The 20,335-nt window shown below is 41.7% G+C and overlaps 1 protein-coding gene across 3 annotated transcripts; it reads left to right on the top strand.

The window, feature by feature from the left end:
- Positions 1–1,793: 1,793 nt before the first annotated feature.
- Positions 1,794–17,297, top strand: pabpn1 (poly(A) binding protein, nuclear 1). 3 transcript variants are annotated; one of them, XM_040036148.1, is made up of 7 exons: positions 1,794–2,274; positions 5,684–5,792; positions 6,794–6,861; positions 9,843–9,949; positions 10,225–10,312; positions 10,951–11,102; positions 16,617–17,295. In XM_040036148.1, exons 1-7 carry the CDS (start codon positions 2,140–2,142, stop codon positions 16,810–16,812), a joined length of 855 nt encoding a protein of 284 aa, XP_039892082.1. In that variant the 5' UTR covers positions 1,794–2,139; the 3' UTR covers positions 16,813–17,295. The 3 variants fall into 3 exon arrangements, with proteins under 3 accessions (XP_039892082.1, XP_039892084.1, XP_039892085.1); XM_040036150.1 differs by lacking the exon at positions 16,617–17,295 and adding an exon at positions 15,401–15,963 and having other exon boundaries at positions 1,797–2,274; XM_040036151.1 differs by lacking the exon at positions 1,794–2,274 and adding an exon at positions 2,584–2,715 and having other exon boundaries at positions 16,617–17,297.
- The last annotated feature ends 3,038 nt before the right edge of the window (positions 17,298–20,335 follow it).

The raw sequence follows: 20,335 nt of genomic DNA, 5'->3' as shown, positions 1-20,335 counted from the left end.
TGCATGTCGATTCGGCCAAGGAGCCGACTGATGACCGTCACCACTGAAAGGGGCTTTAGACAGCAAAGTTACGAATTTCTGTAATCATTTCATTTATTTCAATATTTATACAAATGATACAAAAAGCAATTCAAATCTGGCATAACAGATTTTTATTCTTTTTTTTTTTTTTTTTTTTTTTTTTAAATTAAAAAAAATAAATAAAATTTTTTTAGGTCAAAAGCCAAACCTCTAGACCGAGACAGCAGGGTTTGAAATGGTTTGTCCCCCTCCTCCCCATACTTGTTTTCCTCTTGGGTTTTTTTTTTTTTTTTTTTTTTTTTTTTTTTTTTCCCCCCCTCAGTTTTGAAGCAGAGTTGGTGATTCTTGTAATGTTTGTGCTGTGAAACGAGAGCTAATATCTGGAAACCACAACAAGGGAGACAGCTGGGTATTACAAGCATCCTTAAGGGACAAACAGATACTCAAATCTAGGAAGCAAATTAGGAAACCTAAAAGAAGAAAAAATGTGTGGAGTGAGAGCTAATAAGATGGTGCTGTGTTGAAGGACACTTAACATACTAAAGATGTTTTCCTTCAATTTAAGTTGTATATTAATGTTACTATTGATAGTTTTAACAAAATGCAAAACTAAACATGAACTTTTTTTTTTTGTAAAGAAATATATTAAAAAAAAAAAAACCTGATATTCCAAAGTAATCCTCCCTTTGCTTTCTGTCATTCAAAAACCAAAAAGCAATCTTTAGGTTGACAGAGAGCAGGAGAGGTGTTCGTAAATGCAAACTGTAAAGGACGTCCCATGGCTTGACACTTGCACTAGTCCACAATTTTTGCACAAGTTACAGGCATTTCAAATGAACACAGCCATCACCACAACATTTAAGAGTCACTCGGTGTGGTTTTTTTTTTGAAACAAGGAGGGTAATGCTGTCCTTTGACAACTAATAATTTCTTACTCCTGTTGGAAACTGTATCTTGTGTGTAAAGCAGGGACTGGAGTGCTTGATCCTCAAGACTGGGATTACACACGCACACACATAGACACGGTGTTGCACTGTCCAAACTAGATACGTTTTTATGGAGATCTGCTTTTTATTCTCTTATGTTTCATTGTCACTTTGATTATCACTATTGTTATAACTGTACTACTACTTATACGATTTATTATTACTACTCATCACTGTTTTTGATTATTGATTCATAATGGTTTTAAATGCCACCACTCTGCTCAGAAAGAGTCTGGTATTCCTATGAATATTGAACAATAATAGTGGCAGTGTTGTTCTGAATTGTTAGATTTTTGATTAAGCTTATTTTTCCTCCTCACTTGTACCTGCCTTTTTTGTGTTTGGTCTCCATTATGCTTTCTTTGATATACAGAAAATAAAATCATTGAAGAACAAAGCATATCTCGAATGATTGAAGTGCAGCTGAAGCATTTATTTGTGTGTCACTAAGGTTTAATTCTCCTAACGGAAGAATTAGTTCATCTAAGAAGCTTTGCTTGAGTGGCATATTTAAAACAAAGGTCACTCTGGGGGAGACAATCTATGTGACACACTCAGATGTGATTGGAATTAATTTGCTCAACTACCTTTGCCAGTTTACTTGTGATTGATTCGATATAATGGGCAGAAGCGTAATCCAATTAGAGGCACACATGCGATTTCGGAACCGGAACGTCCTGTTTCATTAACCAATAGGAATGCGGCTAAGACCGAAGAGGTTGGTCTAGAATGCTCGGTTAGCGAATGGGAGGGAGATTCTTACGCCTGCAGTGATCCATGGCTCCGCCCCTGGCTTCCATTTCTGAACTGAAGGGACGCCGCCGCTCTCGCGTATAGCCCTCGCCTTTTTTTATACACACATTTAAGTAAATAAACTAGGTTATCTGTCGTAAGTTAGGACCATTTCCTAAAGGTAGCGTAAATCTGTAGTCCCCGTTCATCGTGGTATGCTGTTTGAGTAGTAGCTAGAAGTGAAGCTAGCATTTTATTCCCCATTTTAACTTTACTAAGCGGCGTTTTCCGCCGTTTTTTTTCTTTTCGCCGCCCCGCTCACTCTACCCCCTTGTGTGTGAGTAGGGGCCTGCAACGTTGGTTTGGCCACGAGGCGCGTCGGTACAGTTGGAACAGGGCGATGGCGGAGTTCGGTAACGGACTGGCGGAGGAATCTCTGCTAGATTCAGACCCCGGACATCCCGAGCTGGAAGACCCGGGTGTCGGTGACGAAGAGCCGGGATTAGAAGAAGGAGAGGCCGCAATTGAAGACCCGGTAAGTGAAGGGCATTGTTTCTAAAGTGGAAACCCACATGAATACCGAGACACTTTGTGGTCGTGGCGGAGCAGCTAGTAAAAGCAGGTGAACAATTTGTTGATTTTTTTTTCATCCTCCACACGAATCTTGGGTCACATGCCGTGTGCGTTACTGCTATCGCCAGGTCGGTGTTAACCGCCATTGTGGTTCACGCAGTGCAGTAGAAATGGGTGGTGACATGCGTGGTGTCGGCAGCCATCTTGGCGCAACAGCGACGCCAGTTTCTCTGCGCCAGAGAGCAGCTCGAGCCGTTTGTGGGGGGGGGGGGGGTCCTTGTCGCGAAAAAATGCGAGACGGAGATGCAGGAGACAGTAAGGGGCGAGGGTAGGACAGGCCGCCGCCATTAGCCGCCGCCGCCGCTGTGCGAGTCTACCTCCTTAAGAAGGCGACCTGCTAACGGTAATGACCTATTTTTATTCCCTTTACCTTTATCATTTAACCGGCTGTGGCTGCTGCATTTCAAGCGCCGGTTTGCGCACACGCGAGCGAGCGGCCGCAGGTTATCGTTAGCTTAGCAAGCCCGACCATTAAAGGCTGCGGATAAAATGACCAGCGGACCTGTCAGCCGTAATCAGCAGTCACGAGATGAAATGCGGCATTTGCACCTCAAGCTGCTGGGCCTAACAGCAGCTGGCTTAGTAGCCGTGAATATTAAGCATGTGATAACGGGTCTTTGTGGCTAACATGCTAGCGGATTTTAACAAAGCTGGTGTGGCAGTGGCAGACGTGCACCTGACCATCTTTGTCGCCTATTTTTCGGCCGACAATGGGGGTAGAGTCGTGAATCGCTGCTTGTTGGTGCACACCCTGTGTAATTGTTGAAAATGTAAAATTAGCATTAATCAGCCCAGTTAGTTTTTTTTAAACATACATATATATATTATTATTATTATTATTATTATTATTTTTCCCTCGTGCAGCTAACACACGAGTGCACAATGGCTGGGATTGTCTTGAGTGACCAGGTGAGGGTTTTGAGGATGTCGGCCAGTGAAAGCGTGGCGTACAACGCAGAAGAAAGGGGCTGCGGTATTTGAGGGGCTGGGTTTGCATCCTTCAGTGTTTGGCTAGAGCAAGGAGAGCAAGAGAAGGGAGGGGAGTGAAAGAGCTTGCACTGAATATGCGACAAGACGAGACAAAAAAAGAAAAAAGGGACAGAGAGAGAAAAATTGGAGTCGCAACGTGCCAGCGGTGGATGGCTCATCCCAGCGGTCCTGCTTTGAATGTTGATCACTTCCCATCCATCCATCATCTCAGTGTTGGTGATATGTGTCAGAGCATAAGTCGCGTGAATACACGCCGACCGAGAAATGATGGCGTCTTTATTAGCGTGTGCAGCGAGTCGCTGAGCAGTTTTATAGCACGCTGCGGTGAGAAGATCTGAATTTATTACAGTCCGGTCTGTGTCGCTGCACCCAGTTTCACAAAGAGCTTTTTCATTACAATCCTGTCAGTAGTTCTGGATCGAGCTGGAGTGACTCCCACTGTGCTGCAGTGCACCACTGTCAGACAGGAGGGTCCACTTCCACATGAGGGCACAGCCAGCTCACTGTTTATCTAATACTAATATAAGTTTATTGGCATTATTTAGTTTTGCGGGATTGACCGCAGATCTCATCATCATCTCGCTGCTTCATCTTTCCAAAATGGCTCTCCAGCAAAAATAAACACATTTTCTTGGGAATTAATATGCATATGACCATGTAGTGATGTATGCTGTTCCAAAATAAACTGATAACAGAAGTTCATTTTTAGGCTAAGGTGGCATTTTTGTTATAAATATATTTTTGCGTTGTAAGCACTTAAACAGTGAATGTTACCATGTTTGGACATGATGTTTTTAATCATGTGGACATTTGAAGTGCTGTTTGCCAACACTGCTTTGGGGCTGGATACTTAACCTTGGTTGGTAACCTTTTTGTTTTTTATATATATATATATATATATCTTGGCCTGGCGGTCCTCTTTGTAGTGGCTTTAAGGTCTGCTTTTGACTTGGGGGAGGTACCTACTATTAAATTTAGGCAGGATGGCAGGGTATACTGCAAAATGTGGGGCATGAGAATAACTATAGTGCGCATGCAGTGCAGGACTAGATTGAGGGTGCACTTAAAGGTGGAAGAAGTCCCAGTACAGGGTTTTCCCTGAGATTATCTAAGGGGCTTAGATCCTGTCTGGGATCTGGGGTTGGAATGTTGGTCTTATTCAAAGTCTGGATCATGTTTTTTGACTGTTGTTGTTACCATATTTGGATTTTTATTTATTTTAAAGCTGGTAATTCTTGTCGGTCACACATGTTAATATTAGTTTGACCCAGAGCTGGTCCTGACCTCCATGGAGCCAGAAACTTGTGAGCCATTTTAAATGTGAATTATTACACAGTTCCAGCTACAGTGCTTTATAGCGGGGAATTATGATGTAGGTGTTTAAAAATGCAGCAATCCACACAGAGAGACCAATTAATTTGAAGCTATGTAAAGCAGTATTTTGCAATTGCATCACAACCAGAGTTTATTAACACAGAGATGATTAACCTGGTCATACGGATTGGTGACTATTTTGAGGTTAATTTCCCACCATGTTTCAGCTTGTTTCATATGATGATTGTCTATAGAATGGGTGAATACCAACTTTGTGTGTAATACGTGCCTATTGCAGGAACTAATGACTGCACTGAGATTTGATTCTGTTGCCTGATATGTATTGCTGTCCAAACAGTATTATGTTGCTATTCAGAAAGTGCAGGTTTGTTATCACAAACATACACACACAACCTCCCACACATCTTCTCCCAGTTGTAGTTTATAAACAAAGTTGCCCTTTTGGCGTTTTTAAATGTAGCCTCATGTATACCTGGGTTATCAAGACAAGCTGGACAGTGATGCACTGCAGTATCTTCTTCATCCTCCCACTGAACCTGGAAACACTGACATTCCTTTTTGACACGTGGGGAAGCACTTCATGCTGCTAACGTTTTTACTTTTACTCCAAGTCCTCTCTTTACATTTGTTTGCCTTACAGCGTTCTCAGAGCTACTTACATTCTTTCCCTAAGACTTTTTGTGGTTCTGCCTAAATCTTGCACATATGGATTTTACGACTTGTAGCTGATATAAAGTCTCTCTTTATACTGAGGTCATGTCACGGTCACGGCACCATTTCTTTTGCTAGTTTGCCAAATGGGTGCCTAAAAATATTTCCAGGGTGTGCACACACTAGATCTCTTTCTGATTTATTCATTAAATCATTTTGGATTTGGAAGTTGGTGAAGATGGATCCAGCAGTAACTGGCATTGTGATATTGTGTTGCGTTGAGCTGTGCACATGATGGACTGACGGCTCTGATGGAATCTGTGTCTGTGCTGCAGGAGCTGGAGGCAATCAAAGCCCGAGTGAGAGAGATGGAGGAAGAGGCAGAGAAGCTGAAGGAGCTACAGAACGAGGTGGAGAAACAGATGAATCTGAGCCCCCCACCAGGTGCGTCTTCTTTTGTTCTTTTTTTTTTTTTTCCCCTCCAAGGCAGATGCCTTCATTTTCCCCCCCATCTGTCCACATTTGCCTTCTCGTCTCATTCTGCTGTCACATTATCCAGTGAGGGGAAAGCCCCATAATCATTTGTCTTATTTTCTGTTGTGTGCTCGCTTAGAAATAATCTCACTCAGTAAATGTAAATGCTACACTCATTTTCAGGCAGTAACCCCAAACCAGTTTAGGATGTGCATTAAAATATGGGTTCACTTTAATGCTTGGTTACAAGTTCAGTACATGTCCTTATTGATTCTCCCAGTTTATCACGAGCACAGTTAAGGTTTGGAAAATAATTTAAATGCTGCTGCTGCTTCTCCTGTTTTCCAGGCACAAAAAGAGAAAACGACAGCAAAAAAATGAAATAAGCGAACAAAATATGAGCTTTGCCTGATAATATACTCTTCACGAATATATACGTATTTATATAATCTACAACTATAGATTTTGTAATCTGTAAATAACTCATGTAAAAGTACATTATTTTAATATTCAATTCCATGTTTTTAACCCTCAGAGATGGATGTTTGTTTGGTTTTTTTAAATGCAAACAAAAAAACTTATGTTCAGTCCCAGTTTGCAATGCTCTTATGTCCAATTTTATAAGGTTAAATCTAAATAAATGATAAAATAGTTTATATCCATCAGAACTTTATATAATGCACGAATCTGAATGCGTGTCTGTGTCAGTATATTTATGTTGCTTAATTGCCCCATGTGAAAGAGAAACTATGATTTTGTCATTCTTGTGTAATGACAAAACTCGTGAATCAATTGTCAACTCCATTTTTGCCTTTATACCATCCATTTGATCTCATCTTTTCATGGACTTTTCGATTGTAGGTGCGCTACATCTCACATTTGGAGTTAAAAGCAGTAATTTGTCCTAATATGCGTTTCATTTCAATGTTGTTTCCTATGTAGATTTATTCTGTACTCTCTCCTCTGTGCAGTTGGCCCTGTCATCATGTCCATCGAGGAAAAGATGGAGGCAGATGGCAGATCTATTTATGTCGGAAATGTGAGTAACTCTTTGTGTCATGCAGATTCTATTTTGGCCACATTGTGTCTTGATTCTTGTTGTCGTGTCTGACATAACATTATGGAAATAATATGACTGGGGAAAAACCAGTTGTGACACTGAATCATAAGTACTGGCCCTATTAAAATCACGCTCCCGTGGGTTTCCTATTTTTTTTTAGAGTCTGTGCATAGAAATCACTTTGTGCCTTTGATCAATCCTGCAACCAGTACAAACTTTATTCAAGGTGTTATCACTTTGGACTCTTACTAAGTATTTAAGCATTCGTGATACTCTGAAGAGTCTTTAAACTAGGGCTGCCACAAACGATTATTTTGATAGTCGACTAGTCACAGATTATTTTTGCGATTAGTCGACTAATCAGATCATGCATCCATTGGATGTACAGCTTATTGCACCAGCAGCATCTGCTCTTATATAACTATCATTAGCTTACAGCTTTAAGTGTGCAAACTAAAAATAAAGACAAGATGATAGTTTATTAAATTTTAATGAAATTTGCAGATTGTTTCGGTGAAGTTTAATAAACTCCTTGCTAGGGATGGGTACCGGTGTCCGGTGCCATGATGGCACCGGTTCTGACATAAACGGTAGTAACCAGACCGAAAAGCAGCGCACATTTCGGTGCTTTATTTCGGTGCTTTTTTTTCCTGAGCTGTGATACACTTCTAGCCAATCATTTTACGTTTCCGAGGTTAGTAGGCGGGGCCAGGTACGTACGTTCTTTTAGAGCAGAGCTACAGATTAAAAATGCCCAAGGCGAAGCAGTCAAAAGTCTGGCTTTACTTCACAGCAAAATATGCAAACTCAGCAGCCTGCAACAAGTGCTTTAAGCTGATACTGTGATACTGTCAAAGGAGGGTAACACCTCAAATCCGATGAAACACCTGGCGACGCATAGCGTTTTTTTTTTAAAAGCCAAGAAATGCGCTGTATTTGATAGCTTTCTGCGAGACCTCACACCGAGCGCATCTACTGCGGATGTGGTGCCTGTTATCAGACCGGGAGTTAGCAACATCCCCAAAAACACGAAGAGGAGAGTCCTGGCCCCTAGCCCTGCCAGTGTAGCAGAAATTATGACAGATAATGATGGCAGCAGCAGCAGCCGTTCTTCTCTGCGTGAGTAGCTTAATGTTGTTCGTGTGTAATTTACATTGAGTAGGCTAACCACGTTATTACATTAATGCATGTAAATTGAACTAGCAAACATCATCATAGCTACATGCGGCTGTCTTCTTGTTTGATGGCAGATGCTCCCTTCACCCTGGCCAAAAAGGCTAAAATGACCAAAGAAAAAGAGGGAAACGGCTAAACATGAGAGGTTTTTGGACAAAGTTTGTGTTTTTTCCATTGTTTAAGCACTGCTTCCAGCCAAGAGTGATACCATATATGCCCCATAGCTGCAGAAAAAAGGCTAACATTGTTATCTTTTTACAAAAACCAGCTGAACATGAGAGGTTTTTGGACCAATTTTGTGTTCTCCATTCTTTAAGCACCGGTTTGAGCACCGTTTGAGCACCGGCACCGTTTCAAAAGTACCGATTTGGCACCGGTATCGGATAAAACCTAAACGATACCCATCCCTACTCCTTGCTATCTAAAATATAACAGGACACCGGAGTTTATTCTCCAGCATCTCACACTTCTGATAATCAGTTGTCTGCTTGATGTTTATTCAGCTGTGTAAAAACTATAACTTTAATCTTAGCCAAACTGATTTACTTAGGAACAAATAAAATACAAAAAAAGCCAAACAATAACATTTTTAAGTTATCTAAGTGACTTGTATATCATGTTTAACCTGAGTAGCGAAAGACGGCGGTGGGTTTGAAAACGATTTGCCGGAGTCCTGTGTTCTCACGGGCTCTAGTGAGCCTTGCCCCCGGCTACCTATCGAGCTAGTGGGTAACAGACGTTTTTGAAAATGTGGTGTCTTGATAAACTGAGCAGATATTTGAGGTTTACACAGCTACATTCTCGCCTGAACATATGTTAAATGTTTATTTTGTGACCCAGAAAGAAAATAAGAGTAATATTATAACTAACTAGCTGCTGCGATTGTTGGAAACTGAGCTGGGCTGCGCTATGAATTCTGGGACAGAGCTGCTACTTCTTCTTCGGAGTTTAGGGAACACCTTCTTTTTCCAATCTCGGACAATAAAGCTACGTTCACACTACAGGCAAAAGCGCATCAAATCCGACTTTTTTGACCCTATGTGACCCATATCCGATCATGGTATGACCGTGTGAACAGCACAAATCCGATCTGGGTCACTTTCGTATGTGGTCCTGAATCCGATACATATCTGATGTTTTAGAAAGCGACTGCTGTTTGAATGGTCACGTCGCATTAAATCAGTCTTTTACATCACTGACATAAGACAGATGCCAATTATCAGTGCTGGAGAAGACATTGTGAACGCTTCCTGGCCATCCAGTGTAGATGTCAGTGAAACTGTTGGGAAGACAATGTTGGAGAAACATGAACATTTTATTTGTACTGTATAATCTGCAGATTCTGACAGAAATCTGCAACTTTGGTCTGGGTCTAAACAGAGCGTGTGTGTGACCTCTTCTTTTGCACATGTGGGCCGCTTTGAGGGTTCACACCAGAGCGCGTTTGCTGTCACATTTTATTTGTAGTGTGAACAAGCAGACAAAAAAATCTGATTTGATCAAAAAATCGGAACTCAGCATTAAGACCTGCAGTGTGAACGTATCCCAAGTCTGGTGGTTTGTGGGAATCCTTTGGGCGTCTGCCTCACTGGTATCTCAGACAATTTTAAGGCAGCTTTTTACTTTTGACCTGGTTTTGTGTCACATTGTAAATACATTCAGCGTTAGTTTTTACTTTTGTGCTTTAATATTTTTGTTGTTGTTGTGTTTTTAATGTATACTACAGCGCTGGTGACGCAGCTGTCTTGATGCTAACACTTTTTTATATTTTTTTCTGTCTGCAGGTGGACTACGGTGCTACAGCAGAAGAGCTTGAAGCTCACTTTCATGGCTGCGGTTCAGTAAACAGAGTCACCATCCTATGTGACAAATACACAGGGCATCCCAAGGGGTAATGATCAGAAATTCTAAAGTGAAATGATATTATTGCATATTGGTAGCTGGATCAGTCAATTAAGAGTATGAGCACATTTTAAAAGCTTCTCTAGAGCTGGAAAGTTGATTATGATTCCTTTTATTCATTTCATATAAATCACCTGCAAATCAGTTTTATCCTTGGAAAAATGTTTTTCTTTAGTAATTACAAAAGGTTTCTTTTGTAGTGCTTTTTTGTTTATAGATTAGTTTTACTGTAGCCAAGTGATTGATTTTATTTCCCCCCTGCAGGTTTGCCTATATTGAGTTTGCAGACAAAGAGTCTGTTAGGACAGCCATGGCTTTGGATGAGTCACTTTTCAGAGGAAGGCAGATAAAGGTGAGACATTTTCGAGGTTAAATATCTCAGCTCCTTGAATGAGGTGGTAGTGGTTTTTTTACAGTGTGTGGATCTGAGAAGTGTCAGTTTAAACTGAGACTTTCTCACAGAAACATGATGATCGTCCATCTCAAAACACTTCGCAGTTGCAGCATGAACTTAATGGGAGCAACATAAGCAGCTACCTCACCAGTGCAGTAACAGGAGTACTGTTGACTACATTTAGCTGATGTGGTCATAATAGTCACTGGTCATTCTGCCTGTCATGGATAGGATTGTCCTGATTGGTTGCATGTCTACAAGAAGGATTTTAATGTGTTTGTTGTTGTTTTTGTTTAGTTTTTTGTTTTGTAGAAATGTGGTTTTAGTGTCTGACCTTCAATTTATTGGCTCTTTTCTGGTCAGAGTTGCCCCAATATTGAGACTGGCCAGTCTAAACTAGAAGGTTCTCTGTTTTTCTTGCTGTGGCAGATGATTAGAAGCACTGATTTTAAAAATACAAAAACACAAAATTGAAGCTAAAAGGCAAGGTTGTTGAGTTTTTACTACAAATTAAGAGGAAACAAATTTCATTCAGTGTGAAAGCACAGAAGACTGTTTGGATGTTGTGGTTTATGCAAGGTCCCCTTTTTCTTTAGGTGGGCGCTAAGAGAACAAACAGACCAGGCATCAGCACCACAGACCGTGGCTTTCCACGGGCTCGGTTCCGATCACGGGGAGGAAATTTCTCCTTGCGTGCACGCTACTACAGTGGCTACACACCACCTAGAGGCAGAGGACGGGCCTTCAGGTGAGCTGACACAGAGACATCCTCATGTCTGACACTAGGGGAGAGCACATCACCTGCATGCATCCCACTCACTGTTTGCACTGAAAGGGAACACAGGAAAAGCAAGGCAGGCAGTCATCATGAGCCAGAGTTGACACTACTGTTAAAGATGGATTACAGCTTCTTGTAATGTTTGGAATTTAGAATTCCTGAGGAGGCCCCGTTAGAGAAGGCACCGGTAGTCTGGCAGAGGACAGGGATTTTAATAAAGTAAATAGACAACTTGCCTAATTAATTTGGGGCAGATTTTCATTTTGCAAATCAGAAAATAATGATTGACTGGACAGAGGGCTGGTGGGTGACATTTGTCACGTCCCTCTTAATCTGAGCATGTGCTTGTCCAGTGTTTAAATCTTCCAGATTAAAATTGATTAGTATAGATAAGGTAAGTACAGAAAGGGCAAAAAGCCCCTTGTACATAGAGGTGGCCAATTTGAAAAGATTATCATGTACAAATCTAATTTAGTGAAGATGACATCATTAACTATCGTTTCCCCTCACGATTACAGCTTTTCTCAGTACCAGAGCTGACAACTGCATTGTACATATACGCTGTGTATCCTGGCAACCATATGAACAGCTAGTCATGTGATCGATCATGTGGGATTAAGTCCGTGCAATGCAGTAACAAAGTTTGATCAGATTGCCCACCCCTATCTGATACAGAAGTAAAAACTGTGCGAGCTGTGGCATAGAATTAAAAACACTCACGATATTATTACTTGTATATCAGTTGCTATACCCCCCTCCCCCCTTTTTTCCTCTTTATTTTATTTGGTTACATTCATAGAATAAATAAATGACAGACACACATTGATGTATTCTGTAATAATAAAGGCAAAAACACAACATGTAGCAGGGCCAACTGGTTGTGGGATTCATTGCATGCTGCATCACATTACGACCATTTCAAGACAGGCTTACGGACTCGCTGCACACCACCTTCTTCCTCCCAGGCTGCACATGCACTCTGCATAAATTGGATCTGTTTGGGCTGCTGCCAATGAAGTTTCTGCAAACTTGACTGTAGTGGAAAGTTACTGGTGCAAAGCTGCAGTACTTGCACTGATGAGGTTTTTAACTTCTTTGGGCCACTAATGGTGCAGCAGCATGCAAACCATTTTTAATAACTGATGTTTGGGCTTTGTGATGGTTGGTTCGCTCACCTGTAGCACTGGTTTACTTAAACACAGCATTTATCAGCAGTGGTGTAGTGAACACACTGATGATTGTGTTGTCTGGAAAATCCAGCAAAGTCTGTTTACTGTTATGTGGCTCTGTAAAGAATGAGAGAAAAAGCCTGGTGTTGATCAGTGTGTTGTGCACTGGGATTCTGGTGGCTCTCTACATGCAGTCTTTTCACAGTTGCACACAACATCATGATTTTGATGAGCTCCACTTCAGAGTTCTGCTTTGGGGTCCTGTCAGTGGGTTGTTGTGCATCTTGTGCTGCACATGGAGGTAGTCTCTGCAGACTTGGTCACAGTGCAAGTTTGCAGCATTTTGTAGTTACCATTTTCCACCTGGGGTGAAAGTCTTTAAGATCTAGTGTTGCAAAAGTAATGAGTTCATTCTGAGTGTTGTCTAAGGAGCTTGGAAAGAAAAGCGTCTGGACTTCTTTGAGTTGCTTGAAGACGTTTCACCTCTCATCCGAGAAGCTTCTTCAGTTCAGTTCAGAACTGAAGAAGCTTCTCGGATGAGAGGTGAAACGTCTTCAAGCAACTCAAAGAAGTCCAGACGCTTTTCTTTCCAAGCTCCTTAGACTACGATGACCTGGATGACTGAGAACCTTCACAGACATATTATGAGTGTTATTGATGTCATCTACTGTTCCTTCATATAAACTCCTGCAAGTCCTTATAGCCTTCTTTCATTACAAAACTCTGTAGAAACCACACAGTAAAGCTCAGTCTGTGGAGCCATCTTGTATTTTTTTTTTTTCTTTTCTGTTGAGACTGAGAAAGGAGGTGTGGTGCCAAACGTGCTGATCAGCATGCCAACTTCTTCACATCCACTCAGATTTAAGACTGAGAGATTCTGATTTGATTGCCTCTGCAAATCATCTGGAACCTCGAGGGCCCAGGCTCTTTCTTAATACTAGATGTTTAACAAACAACATGTTCCAGTACAAAGCTGCTGTAACAATGAATCCATTTGCCAAGTTCTTCTGACAGGCCCTATTTAGCCTATTTTATCATGTGATTTTTCTATTGTTTCATTTTTGCCCTTGGACTTAACTGGGATATTTGTGAAATGATTCCCCATTTCAGCAAGGCTGCTTTTAAATAACCGCAGGAAAAGATTCCATCTCGATTTGTTCCTGTGTGTGAGAAAGTGTCTGAACCTCAAGGTCAGAATCTCTCTAATCAGTCTGTGTACTCACTCGAGCCACTCCCACACATACCAAGAAACCCTAACCCTGATAGTTTACTCACTGGGATTTGGCCTGCGTTGCACGACAAGGCACACAAAGACTTGGGCAGAAACTGAGAGGATTGTATGTTAGATGAAGTCTCCTGAAGTTGAAAGCACTCATAATGAAGTGTTTGCAAGCTGAAAAAAGTGAAAGGAGCCTGTAAACGTTATTTGACTTTAAAAGCTTTAAGTGAGCTTGGGCCTCCAGTCGTTCCAGTCACGTTATCTGAGGTTTTAAATATGCTGCTCATTTTGACTCACATTAACTATGTATAAATATTTCTGTGGTTTCCATCTGTGATTTGATGTAATTAATAGACTCAGAGTGATAGAAACCCCCCTCTTGGGCATTACTGGTAATACTACAGTGTATCATCTTATTATCTTACAGCCTTGGTTCACGTGTAACAATCAGCCACAGAGTGGCTGAACTGGCCATGATAGCAGAGGCGAGCTGAAGAACTGTGCGTTTGCTACATTGTGAATTCATCACTAGCCTGCAGTTCATAGTCATCCTACCAAGTTTCACTGGTGCCTTGTATTGCTGTGGGAAAGGTCCATGGTGAACAAACGCGTAGCTAAAAGTCTTTGCATTGACCTGTTGTAAGCTTGGGAAGATTTCACAGCCTGTGTGACGTCTGTAAGTCACGCGTGTTTCGATTGGCTTTGTTTTAGAAGAAGCAGAGATTTTATCAAAGCCCCGCTTTGTGTTCTGTTCCTAATCTGCACCAGAAACCCCGACAGAAAGCCAGAGCACAAAGATGATCAATCATGCTAACGTGCACTTAATTGACCTCTGGCTGCACAAAGTCTTTTCTCTGATATTGCCTCTATTAACATCATCCTCATCTTCCCAAGCTGCTGTGGTGAAAAGCCAAGATTTGATGTGAGCCAGAAGACGCACGTACTGAGTAGATGATGTGGAAGAACCTGTTGTTTGTGCCTTTTGTTGTGGATGTCCTTGCATGTACATGACCCCCACCTCCCCCTCTCCTCCTCCTCCTTAACCACCTCCTCCTCAGACACGGCACACACCTTCCAGCTCAGTTTCAGCCTTCCAGCGTTCACTCCCAGAAACGAAGGTTCATTACTGCAGCCTGACTTCAGCATTTAGCCCATCAACTGCTGGACTTTTGAGTCCCAGTGTGACCTCTTTGTGTTTGTGCTGCTGACTGCGTTTGTGTGTGTGTGTGTGTGTGTGTGTGTGTGTGTGTGTGTGTGTGTGTGTGTGCGCGGCTCACTGCCGCCTGGCTGTGTATCGGGTGGTGATGCGTGCAGAATAATGGTACAGTTTATGTCGCTTTTTAACTGTGAATGTTTGTGTGCACTGTGTTGCTGGGGGTATATGTGTGGTGCTGTTTGTCCTCAAGGTCTTTCCCCACAGTGACCCCAGAGGCGGCTCTCGTACAGAGAGACACACAGAGAGAGAGAAAGAGGGCGAGAGAGTGCCTTTGCTGTCCCCTCACACCCACACACTAATCATTTTATCTGGAAATTAAACACTTTTCCTCTCTTGACAAAGCTGCTTTCAGCTTCTTTCACCACTATTCTTCCACACTGATTTGTTTCTAAGATCAAAGGCACATTTTTTTAAAGATGTCTATTTAGTGATTTGTGAACACTGTCCTAAACACACTGTTTTTCTTTATTTTCTTTTATTTTTGACGTAGGTCAATATATTCATTCCCCGTTCACTTTACTTCCAGGACTGAAATTCAGACCCTTCCTCTGCCCACAGTCGCACACATGCACATATTTATTTACTACATCGCACCAGGAAATTGGTGTCCGTCTTCTTAAGCCAAACAGAAAAAACTCACCCTCTTTTTCTCTCTCTTTTCCAGGGGCCGAGGGCGAACAACATCGTGGTATTCCCCTTACTAAACACCCCCCCCCCCCCCCCCATCCCAAATACTTCCTTACTATCAAACCTCTCCCCCTATTTCTGTTCCCATATTAAAAAAATACAAACACACACAATGAAAAAGTCCTTTCCCTTTCCCCAACAATAAAAGAAGAGAACCCCAGAAGAGAGAAAAAAAGACAAAAAAGGAAAAAAAAAACAAAAACAAAAACACACTTCTCCTGGACAGAGAGACTGGCTGGCCGCAGTGTGAGATTGTGTGTGAGCGTGCTTGTGCAGAGGTTGATGCGGTCGCCCCTGGTAAGGTATACGTTGGCCTCTTGGGGGAGGGAGGGGAGGATTACTATGGCAGTGTTTGTTTGTTTTGTTTTTTGTTTTTGGAAGAGGGAGGAAAGGTGGGGATGAGGTATCTGGGGGGGGGAGATGATGGTATCTCAGGCTGCAGATGTGTCTCCTTTGGTCTGGCTGTGACCTCCTGCTTTCACACCATCATCAACACAGCCCACCCACTCACCACCGCCTCCACAGCAGGGGGGGAAGAGAGGAAAAAAACATACACAAGAATACACATTGTTCTCTTTTTTTTCTTCTTTTTTTTTTTTTTAATGTAACATAGATATGTGAAACTTACATTAGCTATCAAATATTTGTGTTACGTTTGTGGTTTGGAGTTTGTCATTACCTGCTCGCACCCTCTCCGACCCCTTGTGTGTCTCCCATTCTCTGCCCCCTCTTAACCCTCCTCCCCCCACCCTTGATTTATTTTTTTTTCTAACGTTTCCTCCCCTCCAACCTCTCTTCCTTTCATCACAACATGAATTATGTTGTGTGCTGTCAGCTTGATCTGTGGACAGTGATGGACCTTCAGTGTTCAGTGGAGTTGTATTTCTTTTTGTTTTGGGTGTTTTTTTTGTTTTTGTTTTTTTGTGGGGGGGTTATTGGTTGTGCTGCCACATCCTTGCCGCTCGTCCATCCTTGTCACCTTCAACTCAGGCATGGCTACAGCTTTTTTTTTTTCTTCTTCTTTTTTTTTTTTTTTTTGTAAATTCTTTTGACAGGCATCTACTGTTTTTACTCTTTATTTCCGTGCAATCCCTCCCCCTCCCGCCCCTTTGTTCTTCCCCTCCTTCCCTTTGTGCACCTTGTCCCCTCCCCCCTCCTCTCTCTGTATATTAGACCACTTCTTGTCGTTTCAGGTTTCAGGACCAGTGGAGGCTGACAACCCCTCCCCAGGTGGCGCCGGCCCCTCCCACTGTCTCTGCAGCATCTCTCTCTCTCTCTGCTCCCGCTATGCACACTCACCCCATCCTGTCAGTGTGGGGGGGCGGGGGAGGGGGACAGGGCGACCACAGGCCCGCCGCGGGGGGCATTTACTACAACAGCAAACGCTGATGACGCTTTTAGTCCTTTTCACACTTCAAATGTCTCTCACACACACACACACACACACACACACACACACACACACACACACACATGTTCAACATGCACCGCAGCACACGGCAGTACAGATGGCACTTAACAGGCAGCCAACCCAACACATGATTTATATACAGAGAGCTGAAGCCAACATAGCTGAGTGGCAGGCAGGTTTGCTTGAGAGCGAGGAAGGCAGGACCAGAGACGAGGGTGTTTTTTGGGGCGCCCCCTTTCTCTGACTACGCGCAGTGCAGTCACGGCTTGTCTGAGGAAGGCCGACGAGCTAACAGCATCGATTATTAATTAAATGAAAGGAGTGGGCTGGAGTTGTTATTTTAGAATGGGGGAAGTCAGGGGTGGGGTTTGTGTGGAGACTTTTTTTTTTTTCCTTTTCTTTTTGAAAAGGGGAAGGGGGTTTGAACAAATGTTTTGCTTTTTTTATTTTTATTTTTAACCCATGAGTCTGTAATTAGAAAAAAAAAAATAAAAAAATTGTGTAAAAAGTAAGTGTGCATGTGTGCGTTTATTTGAATTTTACACCAATTCAAGGTATTTAAATGTAATTAACAGTATTCAGCGTGCATTATTTAGGTGGTACTTCCAGGAAGTAATGGGAGGTGTGGCTTTATTTTCAGAATGAATCATTTAATTCTAGTCAGTCATTAAAATACCAACAGCTCCTGAGGTTATGAGGCTTGACGTTACTTGGGTGTATATAGAGCTGGGCGATATAAGATTTTTTTCATATCACGATATGTTTTTTTCATTTCAGGCGATAACGATATCTATCACGATATAAGCCAAATAACTATATTTGTAAGATTTAAATGTGCCGTTGCTCACAAGTAAAATGTGAAATAATCAGCAGCTTGTTTTTATTTAAATATTTATTTCCCACAATAAGTTCAACAGGGTAGATGTACTTAAGGAACATGAGACTTTCAGATAAATAAAGGCAAATATTGCAAACTACACAAAAGGCAGCCGCTAAAGCGTTTAAGTTTCAAAATAGAACAAACGAAACAGACTACTAAATTGTCATTTCCACTTAGAAACAAAATATTAATTCTAAAAATAAATCTTAGTTTGTTTTACAGAAGAACAGACAAAACTGACTAACTTTTGTCAATATCAAATAAACTGAGAACTAAAAGGAAATTCTCAATCTCTCCTTGTTGTATAGCTTAGCTTTTCAAACAGTTTTAACAGTTACTTTAGTCTGACAAAAGCCGAATGACGAATTAGCGCTTCCAGTCAGAGACTGAGGCTACGTACACGGGTATTTTTGAAAACTGAGATTTTCCGTTTTCGTTTTAAAAAATAATCCCGTCCACACATAAAGGCAGAAATGAAGGAAAACGCTGCTATGAACATGCCAAAGCAGCAGGTGGCGCTAGATTCCTAACCGTGCAGAAATGTTGGCCAATCAGAAGTCTAGAAGCCTCGGTGGGCAAAAGTAAACAAAGCTGGGGCATAGAAGCAGAACCGAGTCGTATGTGTGGAGGGACAGTAACTGTGTGTATATGTAAGCATTTAAACACTGCAGAGAGTAGAATTAACAGTAACAGTATTGTAGAAATTCATTTCACCGAAACAATAACGTGGCGCACAGTGTGACGTCAAAAAATGCGCACACCTTTGACGCTGCGTTTTCTCCGTTTTTCTAGTCCACATGTAAATGCAAAAACGGAGTTTTCAAAAATCTTCGTTTTCAGTGACCAAAAACGCCGTTTACGTGTGGACGAAAGGTGCAAACGCATAGAAAAATCTGCGTTTTCAAAAATACCCGGGTACCTGTGGACGTAGCGGATGCACCAGTTTATTGTATTTCCAGACTTGCTTTCGGCACAATTTACAGTGCACGCTACTCTGTTTTTTGTCAGACTTGAAATAGCCGAAATACCTTCACACTATGGAACTTCTATGGCTCTTCCGTTCGACAATCTCTCCGGCATTGGAACCATCATCTGTTTTGTCTTCGTACTCGGTCACACTCGGTTGATTTTTCTAGTCGGCACACTCATTTCCTCCATTACCCGGCCAGTACGGTGGCTGGCTGCTTCCCAAACAAATACACAAGTGCGGCTTGGCACTTGTGCTGTACGTAACAAGTCACGTGACGTGACGCTGCGGCTGTGATTGGTTCGGCTCTGCGCTACTTAATTTGGATTGGCTGTTCTTTTTTTTTTTTTTTAAGAGGACAAGAGCGGCGAGGTCTATCGCGATAGTTTAATTTTTCTATCGAGAAAAAGTTATATCGCGATACATATCGTTATCGTTCTATCGCCCAGCTCTAGTTAAATCTAAATAAATGATAAAATAGTTTATATCCATCAGAACTTTATATAATGCACGAATCTGAATGCGTGTCTGTGTCAGTATATTTATGTTGCTTAATTGCCCCATGTGAAAGAGAAACTATGATTTTGTCATTCTTGTGTATTGACAAAACTCGTGAATCAATTGTCAACTCCATTTTTGCCTTTATACCATCCATTTGATCTCATCTTTTCATCTTTTAAGAGGACAAGAGCGGCGAGGTCTATCGCGATAGTTAAATTTTTCTATCGAGAAAAAGTTATATCGCGATACATATCGTTATCGTTCTATCGCCCAGCTCTAGTTAAATCTAAATAAATGATAAAATAGTTTATATCCATCAGAACTTTATATAATGCACGAATCTGAATGCGTGTCTGTGTCAGTATATTTATGTTGCTTAATTGCCCCATGTGAAAGAGAAACTATGATTTTGTCATTCTTGTGTAATGACAAAACTCGTGAATCAATTGTCAACTCCATTTTTGCCTTTATACCATCCATTTGATCTCATCTTTTCATCTTTTAAGAGGACAAGAGCGGCGAGGTCTATCGCGATAGTTTAATTTTTCTATCGAGAAAAAGTTATATCGCGATACATATCGTTATCGTTCTATCGCCCAGCTCTAGGTGTATAATATACTGTATATATAATGTCCAGCAGTTGTGCAGCTTTGTCCAGGCTGACTGGGCTTTCTGTTAGACCCAAGTTGACTGCATACTACTTCCCCCATATCATCACAGGTCCCTCAGTAGGGGTTTACTACAAAAAGTTGCACTGTTTTTGTATGGTGTTATTTTTGTGCCACTATTCTTCTGAGCGCACGTTTAAAAAAAAAAAAAATTGCAGTTGCAAGTGTTGCATGTGTTGCATTTTGAGGAGAAATTTATTTTGAGCGAAGAAAAGCTAAATTTGAGTGAACAAACTTCATTGCTGCGTGCAAACAATGTATTTCAGTGTTTGACACGCACAATAGCAGCCCCTCTCGCTCAGTTTTTGCATTTGCGCTCGCTCGCAATGTGTTGCTCGCGCTTTCAACATTTCTGCCCGTGGGCACTCAACTCTTTCTGTACACAGTTATATTTGTACCACAATACCAGCCAATCACAGACTTGGATGCAAAAAAATCTGATTGGCTGTTTTGGTCTCCAATCAGCTCGAAATGATGAAATGCAA

Source organism: Simochromis diagramma, unplaced genomic scaffold (genome assembly GCF_900408965.1).
Source record: "Simochromis diagramma unplaced genomic scaffold, fSimDia1.1 OVJJ01000271.1, whole genome shotgun sequence".
NCBI classification, from domain to species: Eukaryota; Metazoa; Chordata; class Actinopteri; order Cichliformes; family Cichlidae; genus Simochromis; species Simochromis diagramma.
The sequence above is the reverse complement of the archived record's forward strand: the minus strand, read 5'-3'. Positions and strand labels throughout refer to the sequence as shown.